The sequence below is a fragment of the Opisthocomus hoazin genome, chromosome Z, assembly GCF_030867145.1.
Source record: "Opisthocomus hoazin isolate bOpiHoa1 chromosome Z, bOpiHoa1.hap1, whole genome shotgun sequence".
Taxonomy (NCBI): Eukaryota; Metazoa; Chordata; class Aves; order Opisthocomiformes; family Opisthocomidae; genus Opisthocomus; species Opisthocomus hoazin.
In genome coordinates, this window is record NC_134454.1 from 18,911,263 (window position 1) to 18,930,565 (window position 19,303).

General features: G+C 39.1%; 1 protein-coding gene across 2 annotated transcripts in view; it reads right to left on the reverse strand.

The window, feature by feature from the left end:
* The window catches only part of SRFBP1 (serum response factor binding protein 1), an 89,944-nt gene that overhangs the window by 18,270 nt on the left and 52,371 nt on the right, over positions 1–19,303 (reverse strand). The window contains exon 4 of one of the 2 annotated variants that reach the window (XM_075411634.1): positions 11,683–11,754. The exons of the other annotated variant lie outside the window; for it this stretch is intronic. Within the exon in view, the coding sequence (XP_075267749.1) occupies positions 11,683–11,754 (72 nt within the window). The remainder of the gene's footprint in view (positions 1–11,682; positions 11,755–19,303) is intronic. 2 annotated transcript variants of the gene reach the window in all.

The following is a 19,303-nucleotide window of genomic DNA, read 5'->3' on the forward strand; positions in this document are numbered from 1 at the left end:
CATGAAGCGAGCAACGTGCCAACTCCCCCACACAGTTGTGGTGGTCTAACTCATTGTGACTACTGACACTGAAACCTCTGCTGGCCTTTGAGAAAACCTAGAGGCATGCTGAACATTACTTTCTGCTGTAGACAAATGTGTCTATGATGTGTACAAATTCCCAGTGGAAAGCAGTTGTGAAGAGAGTACTCCCCATATTAGATTCTAAATTGAATGATACATCCAGTACAATTAAGCAGTATAAAATATGCATAGTTCTGACTTACAGCAATGTGAAATCAAATAAATAAAACATATAGTATAATATAAAGGCTATATGGTTTTTTTAATACACATAGCTTTGTATAAAGTATATGCATTTCATATATTGTGACATTTGAACAGTTAAGGCACTATATCACTATAAAATACATGCATCTTGCCAAAATGAATTAAAAAAAATTGGCACACAGCACAGTAAAATAGATGCCACTAAAAAAAAACGCAAACAAAAAAACACAAAAAAAACCTGGCCCTCAATCACATTGGGAAAGTAAACTGGAAAACAAAATATGATGGAACAGAAACCCTGAAGCAAAAAAATGTACTTCAGGGGAAAGAGAAACAAAATGCATCTTGGATAATAGGCAGTAGCTGTGAACAATACAAAGAGAAAGGTCTTTGCCACAAAATTCACATAGACTTCCTCAGAGAACATAATGGAATTTGGAGGAAAAGTCATATATAAACTAGTTTGACAACCACTGTGTATCAGATCTGAAACCACAACTGACTTTTGCAGCAAAGTTACTTTGACAGATCATTTGCTTGTAACTGTCCATCTAGAATGAGGGTCTGGAGACTCAGAACAGGCACTAGTTTATTAACTCCACACAGGGAGTTAAGCTGACCAATCTCGAAATTTGAAAGAACCACTATTTGGGATAATTCAATTAAAAAAAAAATGGATTACTTGTACTTATTTATTATAGGCAAGAGAGCAGAAACACAAAGTAGACCAACAACACTTAGGCCATGCTGCAAGCCGAGCGGGAAACAGTGTTCTCCAAATTAACTAAGACCTGAATGCATCTGAGCTCCCACGATCCAGCTGTGCATCACGGGCATGTCCAAAGGCTGAGTGGAAGCAGATGGTGGCAAATAAATTAGTGAGATACAGGGATGAGCTCCATATTATTAAAACTATTAATGGGCCAAAAAGTTCACAGTATTCTGCATTTGATGAACCTGAGCAGTTTCAGAATTGAGATATCCACCAGTCTCCTTACTAAGTCAATGTGGTGACAAAACTGTGTACTGAACTTTCAGGGATACACTCTTGAGACATCTTTACAATATTTCACTGTAAAACACATGCTCAGACCTCAAATTATCACTTGTCAGATGCAGCCGAAAACGGCAACCTATGTATAAGCACATATGAAAGAAAGTTTATACCAGAGAAAGTAGACATCGTTCAGATCTTCAAATTTAAAACATATGCAAAGCTTCAAAACTAGCTAACATCTGAAAAACAAGTTTCACTTTAATCAGGTATACTTCAGATAATTTATAACAGGAAGGTAGAAGATATATTGCTGCCAACAAACCCTGTCTTGCTCAGATCTTCACATTTGCAACCATTACCACCAGGGAACACACCTATATATAACTAAAGTGTTACTAGGTCAATGTCTTCAGATAAAACTCTCAGAAGAGATGTACTTAAGTTCAGAGCACTGCTGAAGCAACTAAATATGAGAGACAACGATTTGGAGGCACAGCCGACTTAAAGACTTCACGAACACTGCCCACAATAACCAGGGGTAGGCCATGTTACAATACGCTATTCAAAACAAGACGGAATTTCTTGGCATACCACATTGCAATTTTCGTGCACAAGTGAAAACAGATTTCTTTTAATCTATATGTTTTTCAGCCACTTTCTGAAAGAGACAATGGAAATACAAATTCAGTTCACTGAAAAACTATTAAAACATCTGAGATAAACATACCAGTTCTTTGGCAACAAAATGTAGATTTTCCATCATCAAGTCTATTGAGGGAGTATACGCATTTGAAACTTACTCTAATGATAAACACATGTCAGATATATATGGAAGCCCTGGTATTACTTGAGCATATCAGCAGATGATGAATGTAAAATAAATGGAAATCCTGGATATTCACATTTTATAGCAGGTATTTCACCATATGGCACACAGAACAGTCACCTTCATGCTTAGATACTCTCACGCATCTTGAAGGCCATTACATTATTATTACTTAACTCTGGCATGCAGCATTCTCCTGATGTGTAATCACACAACTATTTCAATTGTCATGCAGTTATTTGTATTCCAATCCCAATACAAACTAGACCATCACCCTTTAAATTGATGCTGTTATACTTTCACTGAGTGACTAGCTACCTCACATTTCCCATACTTTCTCTTACCTAGTAATCTTGCCATAGAGGGGCAATATGCTGTAAATCTGTGCTCTCATTTGACCAACATGTAACTTTTTAATGTAGCCGGTCTTAGGAGCTACATTCATTGACTTCCTGACACAGGAGATTTTTCTTTAGACAGAATTCCAGTAATTCAAGAACAGCCAGTCTTTCTCCTTCTACAGTTACATTTTCAAAAACTTCAGGCAATAGTGCCTCCAGCACTCTTCATCTAATTTTCCAGTGTTAGACTGACAGGCTTCATACTGAGCTGAAAGAGCCCTCCTAATTCCATAACTTCCTTTTTTTAGTTTTTATTTTTATAGATTTCAATTTCTTAACTCTGAGTTGCAGCACTTTAAAAACTGATCTGGATAGGAAAGGGGGAAAGAAATCAGAATGGTTTTGCACTTTATTTTTATATGATATATCATGAAAAACTGAAAGAGTTTGATTTATAAAAATTAAAAGAGACAGCAGCAGCTGTTTTTCATTTTTAGAATATCAGGAATGTCAAGTATTTTTTTTCTGATTTTGTAATGCAATTCTGAGTCACAGTACAAAGTATATATAAAGAGTTTTTCCAGTTAGTAATGTGTGAGTAGCTGCTAGTCCTTAAGCGATTACAATTGTTTATATAACATTAAAGACATCTTAACACTTAAAGTTCTCTAAACAAACAAAATAATGGAAGATTGCAACTCATGTATGTTCTGCCTTATGTTATCTCTCCTTGCACTTATCTTCTGTGCCAACTTTATGGTGCTTCTCAAAACAAGATCAACAGGTAAAGACCTACAGCCACCTTTCCCTCAGTGGTACACCGATATTGGTTTCTCACACAAAAAGCCCTGTTGGAAGTTAATGCTTTCAAAATCACCTCCAGTAACCTTGGCTGAAATTGCTCAATGGGTACCAATACACAGAGGATGAGCAGAAAGATACATCCTGAAAAGCAGCCACGTGTCCCCTGTTGGTCATGTCATTGTGAATCAGATGTTCCTCCATGCACATCGCCTTTCCCCTGCTTTTAATTTAAGCATTCCTTTATGACCTTTAAAATTTTCAGTGCCAGAAGCCCGCCACAATTTTGATGATGATGCAGTTCGTGTTTCCTGTCAAGCTTCCTATTGCCCCAAAGGTTTCCCAAACAGCTAAATCTCTCCTTTCTGTACCATGCTGTCATCCATGCCTTAAGATTCTGGAACTCTGCCTGCCTCTTGGGCACTGTATGCAAGCCTGAACAGTATTTTGGAGAAGACTACCGAGGAGATTCTGGACATCAGTATCTTGGCCTCCCTTTATTACAAAAAAAAGCCAAACCAACCGCCATACCTTGAGAACCTCTTGCTAGGCTACATTTTTTTTCCTGCTTTTTCTTTAAAGAAGGCATAAATCCAAGACTACTTCTAATATTTTCCTCTATTGTTCCCGTGACAGCTCATATCCAGTAAGATATTCATACACATCACTTAAACACTCATTGAATATAGGAAAGAAATTCTAGAGTTGCTTGTCTTTCATAAGTGCTGTGATACAGATCTTTCTGGGACTGAAAAAATACAGCCATGTGCATGTGAAGCACCATGCATCACAACATCACTACCACAGGCATATCTGAGCCTAAAAACACTGCTCTTCCCCACCCACCTTTTTGTCCATTTATGCTCTTGCAAGAGTGTTTATTGTGTTTGAATTACCTAGATGATCCATGCCAAACATTGCTTACAAAAATGTGAATCGACTCCCTCTAAGCTTTATTGACGACAATATGCCTGCCCACATTCTGGTCTGACACACCAAATAAGTGAAATAAGCATATTCAAATCAAAGCAACCACATCACTTTTGAGATTGAACCTTGTCCAAGCACAGAAATACATTTTAATAATCTTGAATGAACAGTGCAGCCAGACAACAAAATTAAGTAATGCAACTTCACAGGAATGCAAATGAGTGGTAGAAAGATCTCTGGACTACTCATATAAAATTTGTCAGGAGACAGCCTTTTTGTGTCAGAGATAAACACAGTATCTCTGTGAAAAACTGCCAAAGTTACTAGCAGTTTACTTCAATACTGAACTGTAAAAAGATTCTTTCCAGAATGGACAAAATCCAAGCTGTAATTAAACTGAGATCACTGCAATTGCTACTCTGATGTTGAAGGTGATGGTAACTTTGGTCTAATCTGTCTCCCTGCTCTCAAACAGTGATGCTACTGAGGCACATGTGCGGCAGCTTAGTTTGAATGCAAAGGGGCTAATGGAGAAGAGAGCTACAAAGAGGTCCAGAGAAAGTAAGGGAAATGGCGGGGGGAGAAGAATGGCTAACCAAAAGTGGGAGGGCAATAGATAGAACATAGCATAGACAGGAGCCTGAACTCTCCCACTGGCATCCTGGGAAGGGACTGGTACTGGCTGGGCTAGCAGACAGATGGACAATTGGGTGGAGAAGTAGCTGGGAGAAGAGTGGAGAAACATTAGTCAAAAATTGACAGACTTAGTTTTATATTGACATAAGACTTAAACTGCAGGCGTAGAAATGGATTCTAGGCTCTGAAACATAAAGGATTATATATAAAAGGCATCCTAAACAGCTTGCAGTTCAAGTGATCGAGTTTGGAAGATGAGGAACCTTCAGGAAAAGAAAACAAAAAACAGTCACACAGAAAGTATTTACACCTGAATGTGATATTCATCACTGAATGCAAAATTCTTCACTTCATCAGTAGTCTTAGAAAGACCACAGACATTCCTGTTTAACGTTAACATCTGGTGTTTGACATGGAAAATTCTCAGGAAACAGTGGCTTCGTACATTCAGCGTAACTTCCATTCAAACAGAGTCAAAATACTCATGACAAAAAGAATTCAACTCTGTAGCATTGATTCCCAGCATCAAGCCAATTCTTTTAGCCTGTGTTACAGGAAATTGTGCTATTAAATCAATGCAATACATTTTCAAAAACATAAGATGTTGACAGATGAAACTATTACCTAGAGAAAACTATATCTGGTATCTGATACAAATGAATAACCTTTATTTCCACACTAAAATAAGAAAGTAACATAACATTTTAACATGTAGGAAAATAAATGGATTATTACTATTTTACTGTTCTCAGCACAAACACGTTGTTGTAGAATGGAAACATCTTTGTATATCCAAGGCAATACATTCACTCTGAAGCAAGAGTAAGTAATATTGATAACAATGTTTCTGATACTTGATACTTACAAAAAAAGGGGTGGGGGGTGGGGGGGGAAAAGGAGATGAGATTATGAAAAGTCCAGGTAGGTGAGCATTAAGCTATTAAATGCTTATAATTAATCTCTGATTGTCTAACATGATTTCTAATATAAGAAGAGCGTAACAATCAGAATTCAGAAAAAAAAAATAATGTTTTTAATGGTTCCCTCAAAACACTAGCCATTCACCCCCATGTTGCCAAAGCCAAACCACAAAATAGCAAAGTGCGAAGAATTAATGATAAAGGTATTATACAAAGCTGATGGACTATCCCATCAGTATTACACAAAAGACTGATTCACACAGTAGTCCTCTCCCTATGGTTTACGGATTGCAAACACAATATTTTCATAAGCAAAGAATGTTAAAAATCCACACAAGTAATTATCTAGTTATGCTATTAAAGGCACTAACAACAGCAACAGAAGTTTTATATCAATAATAAGATCTATCCTAATCAGAATGTTTTTGCAGTGAGTAGAATTCTTCAGGGGGGCTTTGGCAGGGGGGAGAGGGAGGAGGCTGTGGAAAAATCCCCCACAGCCCAAATGAAAGACAGCAACTATTCTGTGCTCGATCCAAAGCCTTTGAAGTTAACGGAAAGTCTTCAATTAAACTGCAAGAGACCTTGCATCAGGCCCTTTCTACGATTTACTGCATTTTCCTCACATTAAATCCACAGAGAATACAGAGGTTTTGTTTTTATATATTTTCCACCATCAAGTACATTTTTAAAATAAATTAAGCCAAAGATCACAAGTGTACATTTAGGATTGGCAATTAAAATAGAAACCTTCCTATTTTTCAAAGTCAGAAACCATAGGACTGCTCCTCCTCAGATGCAGAAGTGTTTAATCAAAATTTCTGCTTGATACAGAAATTATATTTTCCTTTCTTTCCCTGTCACATAGTTAAAAAGTACTAGCAATATCAAGTTCAAAATTTCCTTAATAAATGTGTTCATTAGAATAAATGTTACGCATTTATTGGTAGTGTAACCATGTCTTGTATGTGTTAGTGCCTTGTAACTGAAGGTTACCATCTAGTGATATATTCCAGGGAACCTGATGCTCCAAATAATTACTTACTGATTGTTAATTAGTGCTCAAAGTTATTAGCCTTTCACAAATTGCCTTTCACAGATTGCTCATGTGAAACATATTTTCCATGTAAATCTACAAAGAACACAAAACAACACAAGCACTGCGATGACCCTATTCTTGCTCTCTTTTTGGTTACTGATGAGAGAGAGGTTGAGAAACAGACTAATCTCAGGCCATCATGTGCATAGTTTAAAAAGAAGGTGATATGAATCAGGGAAATGCTATTTTGATAATGTGATTTAAACACACTTTTGAAAGAAATAAAGGTAATATATAATCAGTCCTGTAACTTCTTCCTTTTTGTTCCTGTCTGTCCTAGGCAGAAGTACCTTTCCACCTCTTTCTCACTTCCTTGCCCAAGGACTTCCTTAGACTGCACCAGAGATCCAGTGAATTCACAGAGGAGTTTGGGAGGTGAAACAGTCTTCTCACACGTGAAGCAGCAGAACTCATTTGATACATCACAGAAAACCTTTTCTTATTACTGTTAGTATTTTAGCTGGTTCCCCAATCCCAAATTTATTTGAGCCATACAGGTAAAGAGCCATAGACATTAAATTCACTCACTCATGAAATTACCCCCGGAACTTTAACAGTAGCATAACCACCTTTGGGCACCCGTTAAAAGTATCTGGACCTGAAGCTAGACAGCACTAGTGTCATCCCTCCAAAATCACATTAAGTACCTGTCCTCATCAGGCAGCTTAGACTTCTAATGATCAAAATCATACTATGCACCAGGCTGCTCAGTCAAATCCTGGCACATCTCTCTACGGCCGTGCATAAGCTGTCTGAGGTCCTGTTTCTAAAGCCTTTGAATTCCTTTTAAATTCCAAACATGACAAAGTTGGTTCCCGAACATGAAGCAATCCAAAATAAGCTCACCAGGCCTTACATTAGCAAATAAAAAGCTTCTAAGAGCTAGTAATAGCTTACATTTCTGGTCTAGAAGAAATTTCTCAACATGCTTAGAAATTGTGGCAAGCTTTTTAGTAATCTCGAGACTCAGAGGGATGTGACATGGCCCCAATAAACCTTGAAGATCACAATATACTCAGAACTTGCTGTGTAAAATCCTCTTTGCAGACAAGCATCTGCATGATTCAAACATGACAGGACTGGAGTAACAGGTGAAAACACAGGACTTGACAGGAAAACGTGGTGCTCCTGTCAAGGACCACAGACTAGAGCTCAGTGCAAAAAAAGCAAAACTATGCTACTAAGGTTATGTGAAGATTGTATCTGGAAGTAAAAAGTAGGGGATGTATTTATAATCTGCAAATATTTGTTGGTTTTTCTGCCAGTCAGAAGCATATGCTTAGTTCAAGCTCTGACAATAATGTATACTACCTCCCTATTCTTCACTCAAAGAAAAATAGTTCTTTGCAGTTTCAGTTTCAATCCCCCCCGCTTCAAAAATCTGAAAGTCACTGAATTTTGAAGTGCATAGACTTTATTATTTAAAAAAAAAAAAAGAAGTATTTTGATGTCAGGCAAGACGGCACTCAGGATTGCTGCTTGTAGTAGAGTGCCACGAGAATTCTCTCATTCTCAGTGTTTAAAACACAGGAGTTTTTTTCTCATGGCCTATATACCAACGACTTCTTGGAAGAAAAACTAAATGAGACGCTACAATAAGTTAGTGAATATCTGTTTGCACCAGTGCAAAAGCAACAAAACCAACTGCGGTTATGAAGGTGTTCACAGCTGGACTGATGTCCCCTTTTCTCGAGAAACAGCACAGATGGTCCAAATAATTTCTCTAATACTGGAAAAATATTAATTCATGTTAACCTATCTATCCTGCCTATCTTAACCTATCTAAGGTACCTTAAACCTATGTTAGCAAGAAGTTGAAGATAACAGTTAAGACCTTTGTCAGTTCCCAGATCAGTTTCCTGCTTGTAATGAACAGCACTTTTAGGCATAGCTTCTGACTTGTAACTTTGGTGTGCTAGAGCACACCACCAATGCACCAAGCCTCCCATATAAGTTCAGTTACATATGCTGTAAAGAACACTTCAAAATGCACTCACAGCTGGAAATACCAGCTTAAAAGAAAACATTAGACAACAGATCTGCCACATGTTTTTTAATTTTATTAATAGCTGGCAAATATACTGGTTGCAGACATTGCACAACTGTGTACAGGAAGTGCATAAAAACACAGTCAAAACCTAGAAAATACAGGCAACAGCTCTAACTAAACACCAACAATATAAACCCTAGCTGAAGTCGCATGGCAACATTCATCACAATTTTTACAATAGAATTTATCACCTGTTGATAGTAATTGTGTCAACCACAGCAATATTAAAACAAATAAAAAATATTTCAGCAGAGGTGCACAAAGAACAACTATTCGTCTACTGCTTCTTGTCTTACAGTAACGTGGTAAGCCCTACAACATAACAAGGAAGAAGTCTTGTCTCCTGTGGCTGGTGACTCTTGCCAACCGACTCTGCAACTATCATAAATTTGATTTACTTATTAGCAATCATCAGTATAGCAATATTGAGAGCTAAATCATAAGAATTCAAGTTAGAGTCGCACTTGCTACACACTTGGCAGAATTTTATTGTACCTACCTGAAATCTATGCAAACTCTTTTTAAATAGGAAAGTATGCTTATATTATTCTGAAAATATGTGGGGAAACATAGTAATGGAACATAAAATCTCAGTGGGCAGAAGGAACTAAACAAATATCTTGACTACATGTCCACTATGCAAAACTAATATTCAGCATTCCACAGTGAATTAAAAGCAGATTGCCTTTTATCAATGAAAACAAATCTATTCTGAAAATTAAAACAGCCACAGGATGTTTTCCTTTGAATATTTCAAAACTCTAGTTAATGAAAAGGTAAACAGTGTGGTCTGCATTTCATGTGACCTACAGAATATTGCTGCAGACAGAAAATCAAATTTTTTTTTATAAAAACTGTGGGAAAAGAAGAAATAATATATTGGAAAATTAACTTTTGTTAAAACACAGGAGGGATGCGTGCTTTAGCTGGGGATATGCTATGGCCAACCAAAAGCAACCAATAAAGTTATGATGGCTTAGCCACCACTTGTCAACAATACTGTAATAATCAATTGTACGTGTTCTTCCACTGCAGTGAGGTTAAAAACTCTGTATGGGTTGAAAAAAGCATCAGCACCCAACCATAAACTTGATTTGAAACATGAGACCCATTCACTACAAGGTGTGAGATTACCAGACCTTCATACCACTGAAAAAGTAACAGAAATAACAACAGTTCTAAAACCCAGACCAACTCCATGAAGATATCTGTATCATCTGTTTTCAAGGATTACAGCTAAATGAAAGCCTATTTTATGTAAATATCGAAAACATACAGTCAAGACATGAATATGAATACATAAAAAATAATGGGAAAAAATAAACTAGTAAGATTAATAATACTCCTTCTATATTCTTGGCAACAGAATTGTCCGCTTAGAAAATAAAATTCCAACTGTAAACCTGTAAAATCCTTTAAAACAATAGCATCGATTATTTCATTTGGGGGCTCTTACACTTTATGCAACCAGCATAAGACTGATGCATTTGAGTTCTTGGCAGAAGAATCTCCTACAGCAAGTGACAAAATGTCTTATTGTTTGAGTTTAGCATCCCTCTTCAAGCATGAAATTGCCCTCCACGTGTCCTCACACATTCAGAATCTTCACTTCTGCACCATTTCTAACATTACAGTAACCAGTTTCTGACTAGTTAACCTTCAGACTGGAAAATTACGGTCAAATAAATTTAAAAGAAAGCTGCTTTTTAGCTCCATGTCAGTATATCTGTGTTCTTTTCCTCAGTCTGTTCTATCATTAAGGGAAGAAAAAGCAATACGATGTTTCCACCTAAACACTGCTCCAGAAATACCAAATTCTTATCATATTTTCCTATTAACTTGATTTTGCTCACATGAAGCATGGAAATCTTGCTGCACACTATGCTAATAGCTGAACTACACCACACCTGACTGCTTTGCAACAGCATAGTTATATTACAAACTAATGATGATATTATAAAAGGAAATGATCCAATTCTACATTAAAACTTGGCCTGTGGACTATAAACATTTCAGATTTCAGACTCACTTAGAGACCACTGATAGGAATTTAGAAAAATGTGGAAGAAAATATACACTTTCATGTATTGATATTTTTTGATTCAGAGTTGCTTTCTGGCACCATTTCTGCTGCACATCCCTTAAAATGGTACTTATTTCCACTCTTTACTCTTCTTTTAGAGTACCCTGTCTGTTCTCAACCTCAACTGCTTATTTCAACACGCGTCTTCCCACTTGTATGTTTTCATTTCATCTCTTACAGACATTGCTGGTTAGACAGTTAACATGTAATAATGTAACATCAGTGGCATTCAGGAAAAACACTGCACTGAAATTAATGAGCCACAGGGGTGTTGGAATTCCATCCTTACTTCAGGCTAATGTTTGTCATGTTTTGCTGACATGTGGAAACTTCTCTCTGCATCTAGAAGTATTTAGGGCCTTTTTCCAACTCTTGTTGAAAGCTTAGATTCTTTACAGTAACTGAACCACATATATGTGCTATATAAACAAAACAAATCTATTTGCAAAGACTCAAAAACCACCACTACGCTTCCTGTTATTTTATTCCAGTTACTAGTTGCCTAGATGACAAGCCACTTGTACTAAACAGCTACACAATTTTTTGTAGATATGTCCTAGTCAATAAATTTCCTCAGAAAAGAAAGTAAAGTCTACAATAAAGATGCAATATAACATACAGAACACGCTGTGCAAATGCACGTATTCCACCCACATATGCACCTCTTCCCAAGGAGCACTCTCACACTCAGAGAAGCAGGGGAACAAAACAAAAACCAACAAGCCTTACCTTTCTGCAGACACTGTCAAAATTCACTTCTGTCCTAAGACCAAGCCTGGTAACTTCATCTGGCTTTATTGCCTGTGGACAAAAGATGTATTTGTTCTTCTTATGATCAGACTTTATGAAATCTTTCTAAGGTTCACATTCCTCATAAATATTCTAACTTCACGGCATCTCCCACTGATCTCTTAAAGGAAGAAAATCAGTTTGTTATATAGAGATTTTTTTTTCTATGTATGGAAATACTACATTTACTGACTTCCACCTTACTGACACCTCATCTGACTGTATCTACTACTACTGAGGGCAACAGAGATTTTCGACAGTGAAGTATGCAGAAGGGTGGTTTTATTTAAAAAAAATATCTAAATTGCCTCTATTGTTGTGCTACAAATAAACTTTGGAAGGTTTATAAAGTCCCACTTATCTTAGACTCTTGAGTTACATCAGAACTTATCAACATATGTGAATATGTAAGTTTAAGACAATGAAAATGAAGTTGAGAAATAAAAAAAAAATCTCTTTTCTGAAGAGACTGACTACACATGCAGTTTTCATTCCTGGACTTAAGCATTTCCATTGGCAGCTGAAATAGAGGAATGAAAATCCTGGACAAGTGGATTTTGTTAAAAGTTGAATATTTTATGAAACATGCTCCCACGACAGATTTCTCATTATTTTAAAATACATACTTTATATAAGTTGTATTACAAAATGTCCTATTAACCTTATTGATTGAATGCACTGAATATTGGTTTTTTCCTCCTAGGGCAGTGCGTCAAATAAATCACGTTTCATACCAGTTGTTTGCCAGATGGCCATTTTAAAAGCGTTTAATTACTGTTATGCAGAGCCCAAATAACTTCCACACATTCATAGTTCTAAAAAATGAAAAACACTGTACAAAGAAACCTAGTTATTCTGATAGCTTTCATCTAGATCTAGCCTATATCACAATGCTGGTGGCTTCAACACCTGAAGAAAATTACGTTTACTGAATTTTTAAAACTCCAGGAAAGTAGACAGAATCATAGAATCATAGAAAGATCTGGGTTGGAAGGGACCCCTAGAGGTCATCTAGTCCAACCCCCCCACAGCGAGCAGGGACACCGCGAACTAGATCAGGTTGCTCAGAGCCCTGTCCAACCTGGTCTTGAATGTTTCCAGGGACGGGGCCTCCACTACCTCTCTGGGCAACACATTCCAGTGTTTCAGCACCCTGTGGTGACTTAAGTATAACAATACAGTAATTTTACAATACTTGTGGTCAATAAAGAAGAAGAAAACCTAAATTGGAAGTGCCCATGCAAAGTATTACAGTTTGAGAAAATAAGACATGTCCAGGTGATTGGGCTGCACCTATAGTTAACATTATGCTCAGACCTGGACAAGAAAGACGCTAACCGAAAACCCCTTAAAAGCAACTCCTGTGACTACTGGCTCAGAATAATTAATGCATTAGCAGATTCCAATGCAAATCAAATTACGAGAGACATGATAATTTACAAGTGTCTAGAAAAAAAAATGTATTATATAACAGCGAAAGGCTTTCATGTTCAACAACTAAATTATACTTGTCCCTTTCTCTCTTCTTCCCTACTTAATCATCCTTGATATGCATTCCACCACTTTCATTTAACATCCTGCTCCATTGTTGAGTTTCCATATTCTATCCTGGTCCTGTCCTAAATCTGGAGCAGTCTGTGCACTTACCTAGATGTAATTTCAGGACAAACCAAGTAGCTTACTTTCTTATAGAGGGTCATACCTTACGTTTCAAACTCTTATGCTGTTCTTCCTTCTATATATTAGATACCTTAAAGTGAGTTTGCATCTTACCTAGATCTTCAGGGTGTTGTGTAAATTGCGTATGTCTTAAAACTATAAGCTAGTATATAACATTGGGAATAAAGTAACAGAACAAAATTAAATTAAAAATGACAATAAAAAATTCTTTTTGTGAATGTCAGAAGAGCTTCCTGACAATGAGGTATAGAAGTCTGCAAAATAGTCTCTCAAAGGTACTGGTGGAAGCCCAATCACTTGGAGAGCAGAATCCAGACTGGAAAAACACTGGTGGATGTAGGAAACAATCTTCTACTGGCAGATGGACAGTTGGATGACCTAACAGAATGTAGAGATGGAAAAGACCTATGATTCAGTTTTCCATGACTTTCCAAAGCATTTCCCAGATGGTGAAAGTAGGACACAGTGGCTAAGTGACATGCTTACTGTCACATAGTTGGTTGGGGGCTACGAGTGAAGCTCTGGAACCCAATGCTATTCATTAAATCACGCTGTTGCTTTATTAAAAAAAAATTATATGATCTTCATCCCAAATAAAACTACCTATTTCTTGTCTCTTTAGGATTCAAATGCAGCAACTTGGTTCAGAGGAGAGGCAGGTAAACCAGCATTCCCCATGCTAGAATGTCAAAGGTTTAATTTTTCTATGACAACATTGCAGAATCATGCATAGTAATGGAGAAAGAACAACAGTTTGGAATGTGAAGTCATGAAAGCAGCTTCACTGAAACACTTGGTACACAGAATGAGGCCAAGAACCTCCTGTTAAGGTTTGCACACCCAAATTTACAAAGCACCTCCTTCACTTCTCTTACATTTAAGACAAAACAAGTGTTTTTGACTTACATAGTCTTCAGCAGTACAGTGGTTTTGTAAAAGTAACCACATAAATCAAGTTCTTGGAATATATAGACCTTTCTTCTGTATCTATTACTGGTCAACAGCACACAGGAAAATAGAAAAAGGATACAGTGATTATTTTTCCTAGTACAATCTTCTCAACTTTGAGATGCACGTAGCTCCTGACTCACAAAAAGCACCTTTGTATTGAATATCTATTATGAAATCTTCTTCCACCAATTATGTTAAGTGATGTTGTAAGTGGCTACCACCTTCAGAATCTCCAGGACCAGTCCAGGTACTCCTCCTGCCCTGCTGCTGGAGCCCAGCCCAGTGCATCTAGAGACCTGGACGTCTAGACCCCTGGTCCACAGATGTGGCAGTTGCTTTCTCATTAGCAGGTTTAACCAGCAGTGAAACTGAGCTATGCAGCTAGCTTCCACAGACACAGTACTGCCTTCGACAGACAGCACCCACATGCAACACTCCCAGGACTCACATGAACTTAAGTACAGACACCCAAGACCTCTTCCTCCTTTCCGCCTGGTCAGGATTGAAGCTCACTATTGCGAACATGTCCCCCCCATCCCCTCTAGATTGACGAACACATGCACATCCATGGATCCATCAAGTAGCAGCACAGCATATCCCTCTGTCCATCTAATACTCCTCTGCCTGGGTCCAGAGCCCTTTTATCCATCTCACTGGCCTCCTACTTGCTGGCTGGCAGCAAGTCACTAGCAGGCAGGTACATGCACTCTACTGTCTCACAGGCACTCTCGTCCTGCAGGCACCCCACGCTCACCGGTCCCTCCCGAACACCAGCACAGGCCCTCTACGCACCTGGTACCCCTGCCCAGACCCAGCGCCTCCCACTCACTGCTGGTCCAACTTGGAAGTTTACTAGGAATTACACAAGTCAGAGAAACACATACATGGGGTCAACCCACATCGCCAGGTATGGTGAAAACGCAGACACTCTGCCTGCCCCTGCCAGCAGCAGGCACCAGGCACACGGGCTGCGACCAAAGCCTCACTCACTTCCCTCACCCCTGTCTCACCCACACCTGTGCCCAGGACACAAACTGGTCCTGTCCTCCCAGCTGGGACGCATGTTGCTCTGTCCTGCAGCTGGGGCTGAGACCCTCACCCGCTCCTGCTGCTGACACCACAGGCTTGGGGCACCTACATCAATTCCAGTTGCTGGCCCTGCATCCTCTCATGCCGGTCGTCCCAGTAGCTGGCATCTAGTTCTTACATCACTCACATACGGAGGATAAAGAAAGCAATTACACGGAGAGTTAAGAAAAGACTTACAAAAAGATGACAGACTGTGGCGATCAGACACAGGGCTTGGTCACCTAAGTGTACCGACTGGCAATGGTTGGGATGGGCCTCTCTGATACCTGCTCCCATCTATGTCCCCTAAACGTTGTTTAGTGACTTTCACATAGACCACAGGTCCCCTCATATCCCCAGATTCTCATGTTCATCTTGTTTCCCCTTCTTACCAGTTACAAGGCCCAGGCTGGCCTTCCCCAGAGCAATACCAGTAGTTTCTTAATGGCCTGTTACTTAGTGACTGGGGACTTTTTGTCTTTGTCATTGCCTCTGTCATCCCTTGGCCACCAGCTCTGTTGCTCTCTGTGTTTTTGTTTACCCCTTCCCCCTTCACATATTGTCCCCTTAGCATTGAAAAGTCTATGACTGGAGACTCAATGAAGAACACTCTCACCACCTTCCACATGCCCTCACAGATTACAGCTGCTTTCTGAAATCATGTTACTATTTGGTATCACAACATCCTGTGCCAGCAAGTTTCCAAGATTAATGAGGTGTCATGTTCTAAGTGAAGGGGGAATACAAAAGTTAGGAGGCAACTGGGTAACTATGCTACTTCCTGAAGTATCCGGTCCACAACAATCCTAGATTAGGTAAATACTGACAAAGCCCCCCCACCAACCAACACACAAGAGTTTCCTTCTCTCCCTGAACTTCACCTCTTGACAAAGATTTTAAACAACTTCCAAATGTCTAGAAAAAAAAGCCTTAAAAATAAGGTGTTGAACTACTGACGGCCTCTTGAAGGATGATGAAAAACAATTGTTGGGATCAACAGACTCTTCTGCCCTGCACACTGACCATGTTTTCTCTTGTGGGAAAGAGACTACAGTTAAAATGAGAGCTAGGGACTTTCATACACACTGCTAGCACAGACGGTAGCAGTGGCCTAGCCGAAAAATGCTGGCACACTGATGGATAATAGGTAGTAAGCAACAAGGAGAACAGATGGATTTTTTTAATTACAGACTACACCCCTATCTCAATTTCCATCACAAAATCCTCTAAGAGACAGGCATGTGAGCAAGGGAAGACTCTCTGCAGGCTGACATACACCACACAAAGCGGAAGGGTGTAGCTCTCTTCATCCCGGTGCCGAGCTGAGCCAACAACTGCCACGGGAGCAACCAAGAAGAGACTGGAAGGAGGTGGCGAAGGTGACAGAGCAGCAGCAGCAGGACCAGCCTGACTCTCAGTGCTGGAACTGGCGCAGTTTTTCAGCACCTCTCACGTCGTGGGGATGGAGGCTCCTCCAGGCGTTCGCTGCCCGAGCAGCTCCACGCGCCGGCAGGCGGCGGGGGGACGTCAGGCAAACTGACCGCCAGCCAGTTGGACCTCGTCACGGCTGCAGGCCGATGACTAGGCCTTGGCCTGAAAATAAGCTGAATAAACAGGATGTGAAAAACTACTGGACATGACATAAGAAAACTGCTGGATGTGACAGATAATGCGAGAAGCTGACAGAGCGGCTGGATTTTACACATCATTAAGGGAGAGTTACGTGAAAAACAGGCAACCTCGATGGAAAGCTGAAGAGGAGCACAGCGCAGCTTTGGGGGGGGACATCTTGCCAGGCTGACGCTACCGAGGTAACCATACTGGTAATAGAGCATGCAGCCAAGACCGCGTACGAAGTCACACTGAAATACCAAATTTGGGGAAAAAAGTAACTACGGGCGGGCAAAGTCCAGCCTGGGCTGGTACAGGAGTGCTGGGGCATGGGAAGGGATACGGCGGCATGCAGCAGGGGTAGCTGCAGGACAGCCACGCAGCTCTGCTGAAGCGAGTCCCAGTACCCAAGGCAGACAGCTCCCCCCACTACTTGCACAAACTTAGAACTGAAAAGTCTGGGTTTTTTGTTTTTTAAATGAACTTATTTAAATAAGCCATAACTCTCTACACAGAAATGCAAGACTACACAAAACAGCAGTATGTCAAGCATAAGTGGCATCTGAAAACACGATTTCATGCCGACACTGATCACGGTTGCTCAGACAACACTTTATCCAAGTGACACTGAGGAAGATACAGTTTCTAACTTGATGGGTATGGAAATGTAATTCATGGAATAGCCTTTGTAAGACAGGAAAGACAAAAAAGTCCTGTCGGATGAGGCTTTGACACATCTCAGAAATGCAAGATTATTCACATAAAATATATTCCCAGCTATGCTGTCTAAGGCAGTTTTAGATGACTCAGGGGAAAAAAAAAGTTTGCCAGGAGTGCCCTGTGGAAGCAATTTAGGAATCCTCACACTATTAAAAACTACTCAATTTCAGTTTTGCCTTGACTACTATTTTCCTTTTACCTTTATCATGCAATTCATTCATTTTCTTCATTACTTTTTCACATTTTCTTAGCTGTGCAAGTGTTAAGCCTTTCCTTATGAAATCATTCCACGTACACCATCTTTATAAGACGATTTTTGTCTTAAAATGGAGGAATTTCTGTAAAAAATAAGTAATATAGTAAAAGTACATACAAGCAGGTAACAGAACACCCACACCAAAAATCAAGTACTTCTGGTGAAATCTGAACTGTAGTTTGTTACCCATTACTGTACTTCTATCTTTTAAAACATACAAGCAACCTGGTCTGGTGGAAGGTGTCCCTGCCCATGGCAGGGGGGTTGGAACTACCTGATCTATAAGGTCCCTTCCAACCCAAACCATTCTATGATTATCGTAACTTTTACCCTTTAACATGTGTTTAAGATTACTTTCTCACAAAGTTTCTTATATTTTATTCACAGCCTCATTTTGCTGTTTCTTGTCATTTTTCTAGGTTCCTTAGTGAGGAAAAAGGGACAGGAAAAAAACCCAAACCTCATTTCAGAACAGGTCTTCAGCTTCTTTTTTCTGTAATTTAATAACTGCATGGCTTCCTGTCATAACTAGTTTGTTCCCCAAGTCTGCAAAGGTTCAGTATTTTAGTGACTCAGAGCAAAAGTAGTCTTTGACTCTTTGTGTAAATACTACCATTGTGAATGTACACAAAAATGGGATCATGCACCTACAAGCAGGATACCTTCAAAGTAGTGAAATAAATCAGCCATGGTTCACCTGAAAGTCTATATGTCCTTCAAAAAGAAGCTAAATCCATGATAAAAGTACAAGTTTATTTCAGCTATGAAGGCCTGTTTTCAAGAAATGCAGTACTCTAACTGGTTATACCAAACCGACTATAAACTGACACTTTCTTTCCCCTGACAGTTTACAAATCCAAATTCTTTGTCAGTAACTGTGACCCAAATGTATACATGTGTGTATGCACACACACACCCCAGAATTTCTATAGATGTAAGTCTCATGAGCGGACCACCGTAACAAACTAAATGGCACTCTGCCTATATCAAAAAATAAAATAAATCCACCCCCCAAGCCACACACCCCCAAGCCCCAATCTTCCCAGATGTTAAGCCAAGATGAATAGTATTGCCAGGAGGGCAATTTGGATAAAACTAATAAACAGAACTGTAGGACAGAAAATTTAAACTGGTAAATAAAAATCTGATATTGTCTAGTTAAATGAAGCTGAAGCTTATCAACAAGCTTATTAAACAGATCAGCGCTACACTGAGATATCTGCTTTACTATAAAATCACTGTGTAATTTGACCAGCAGACAAAATTAAACACTTT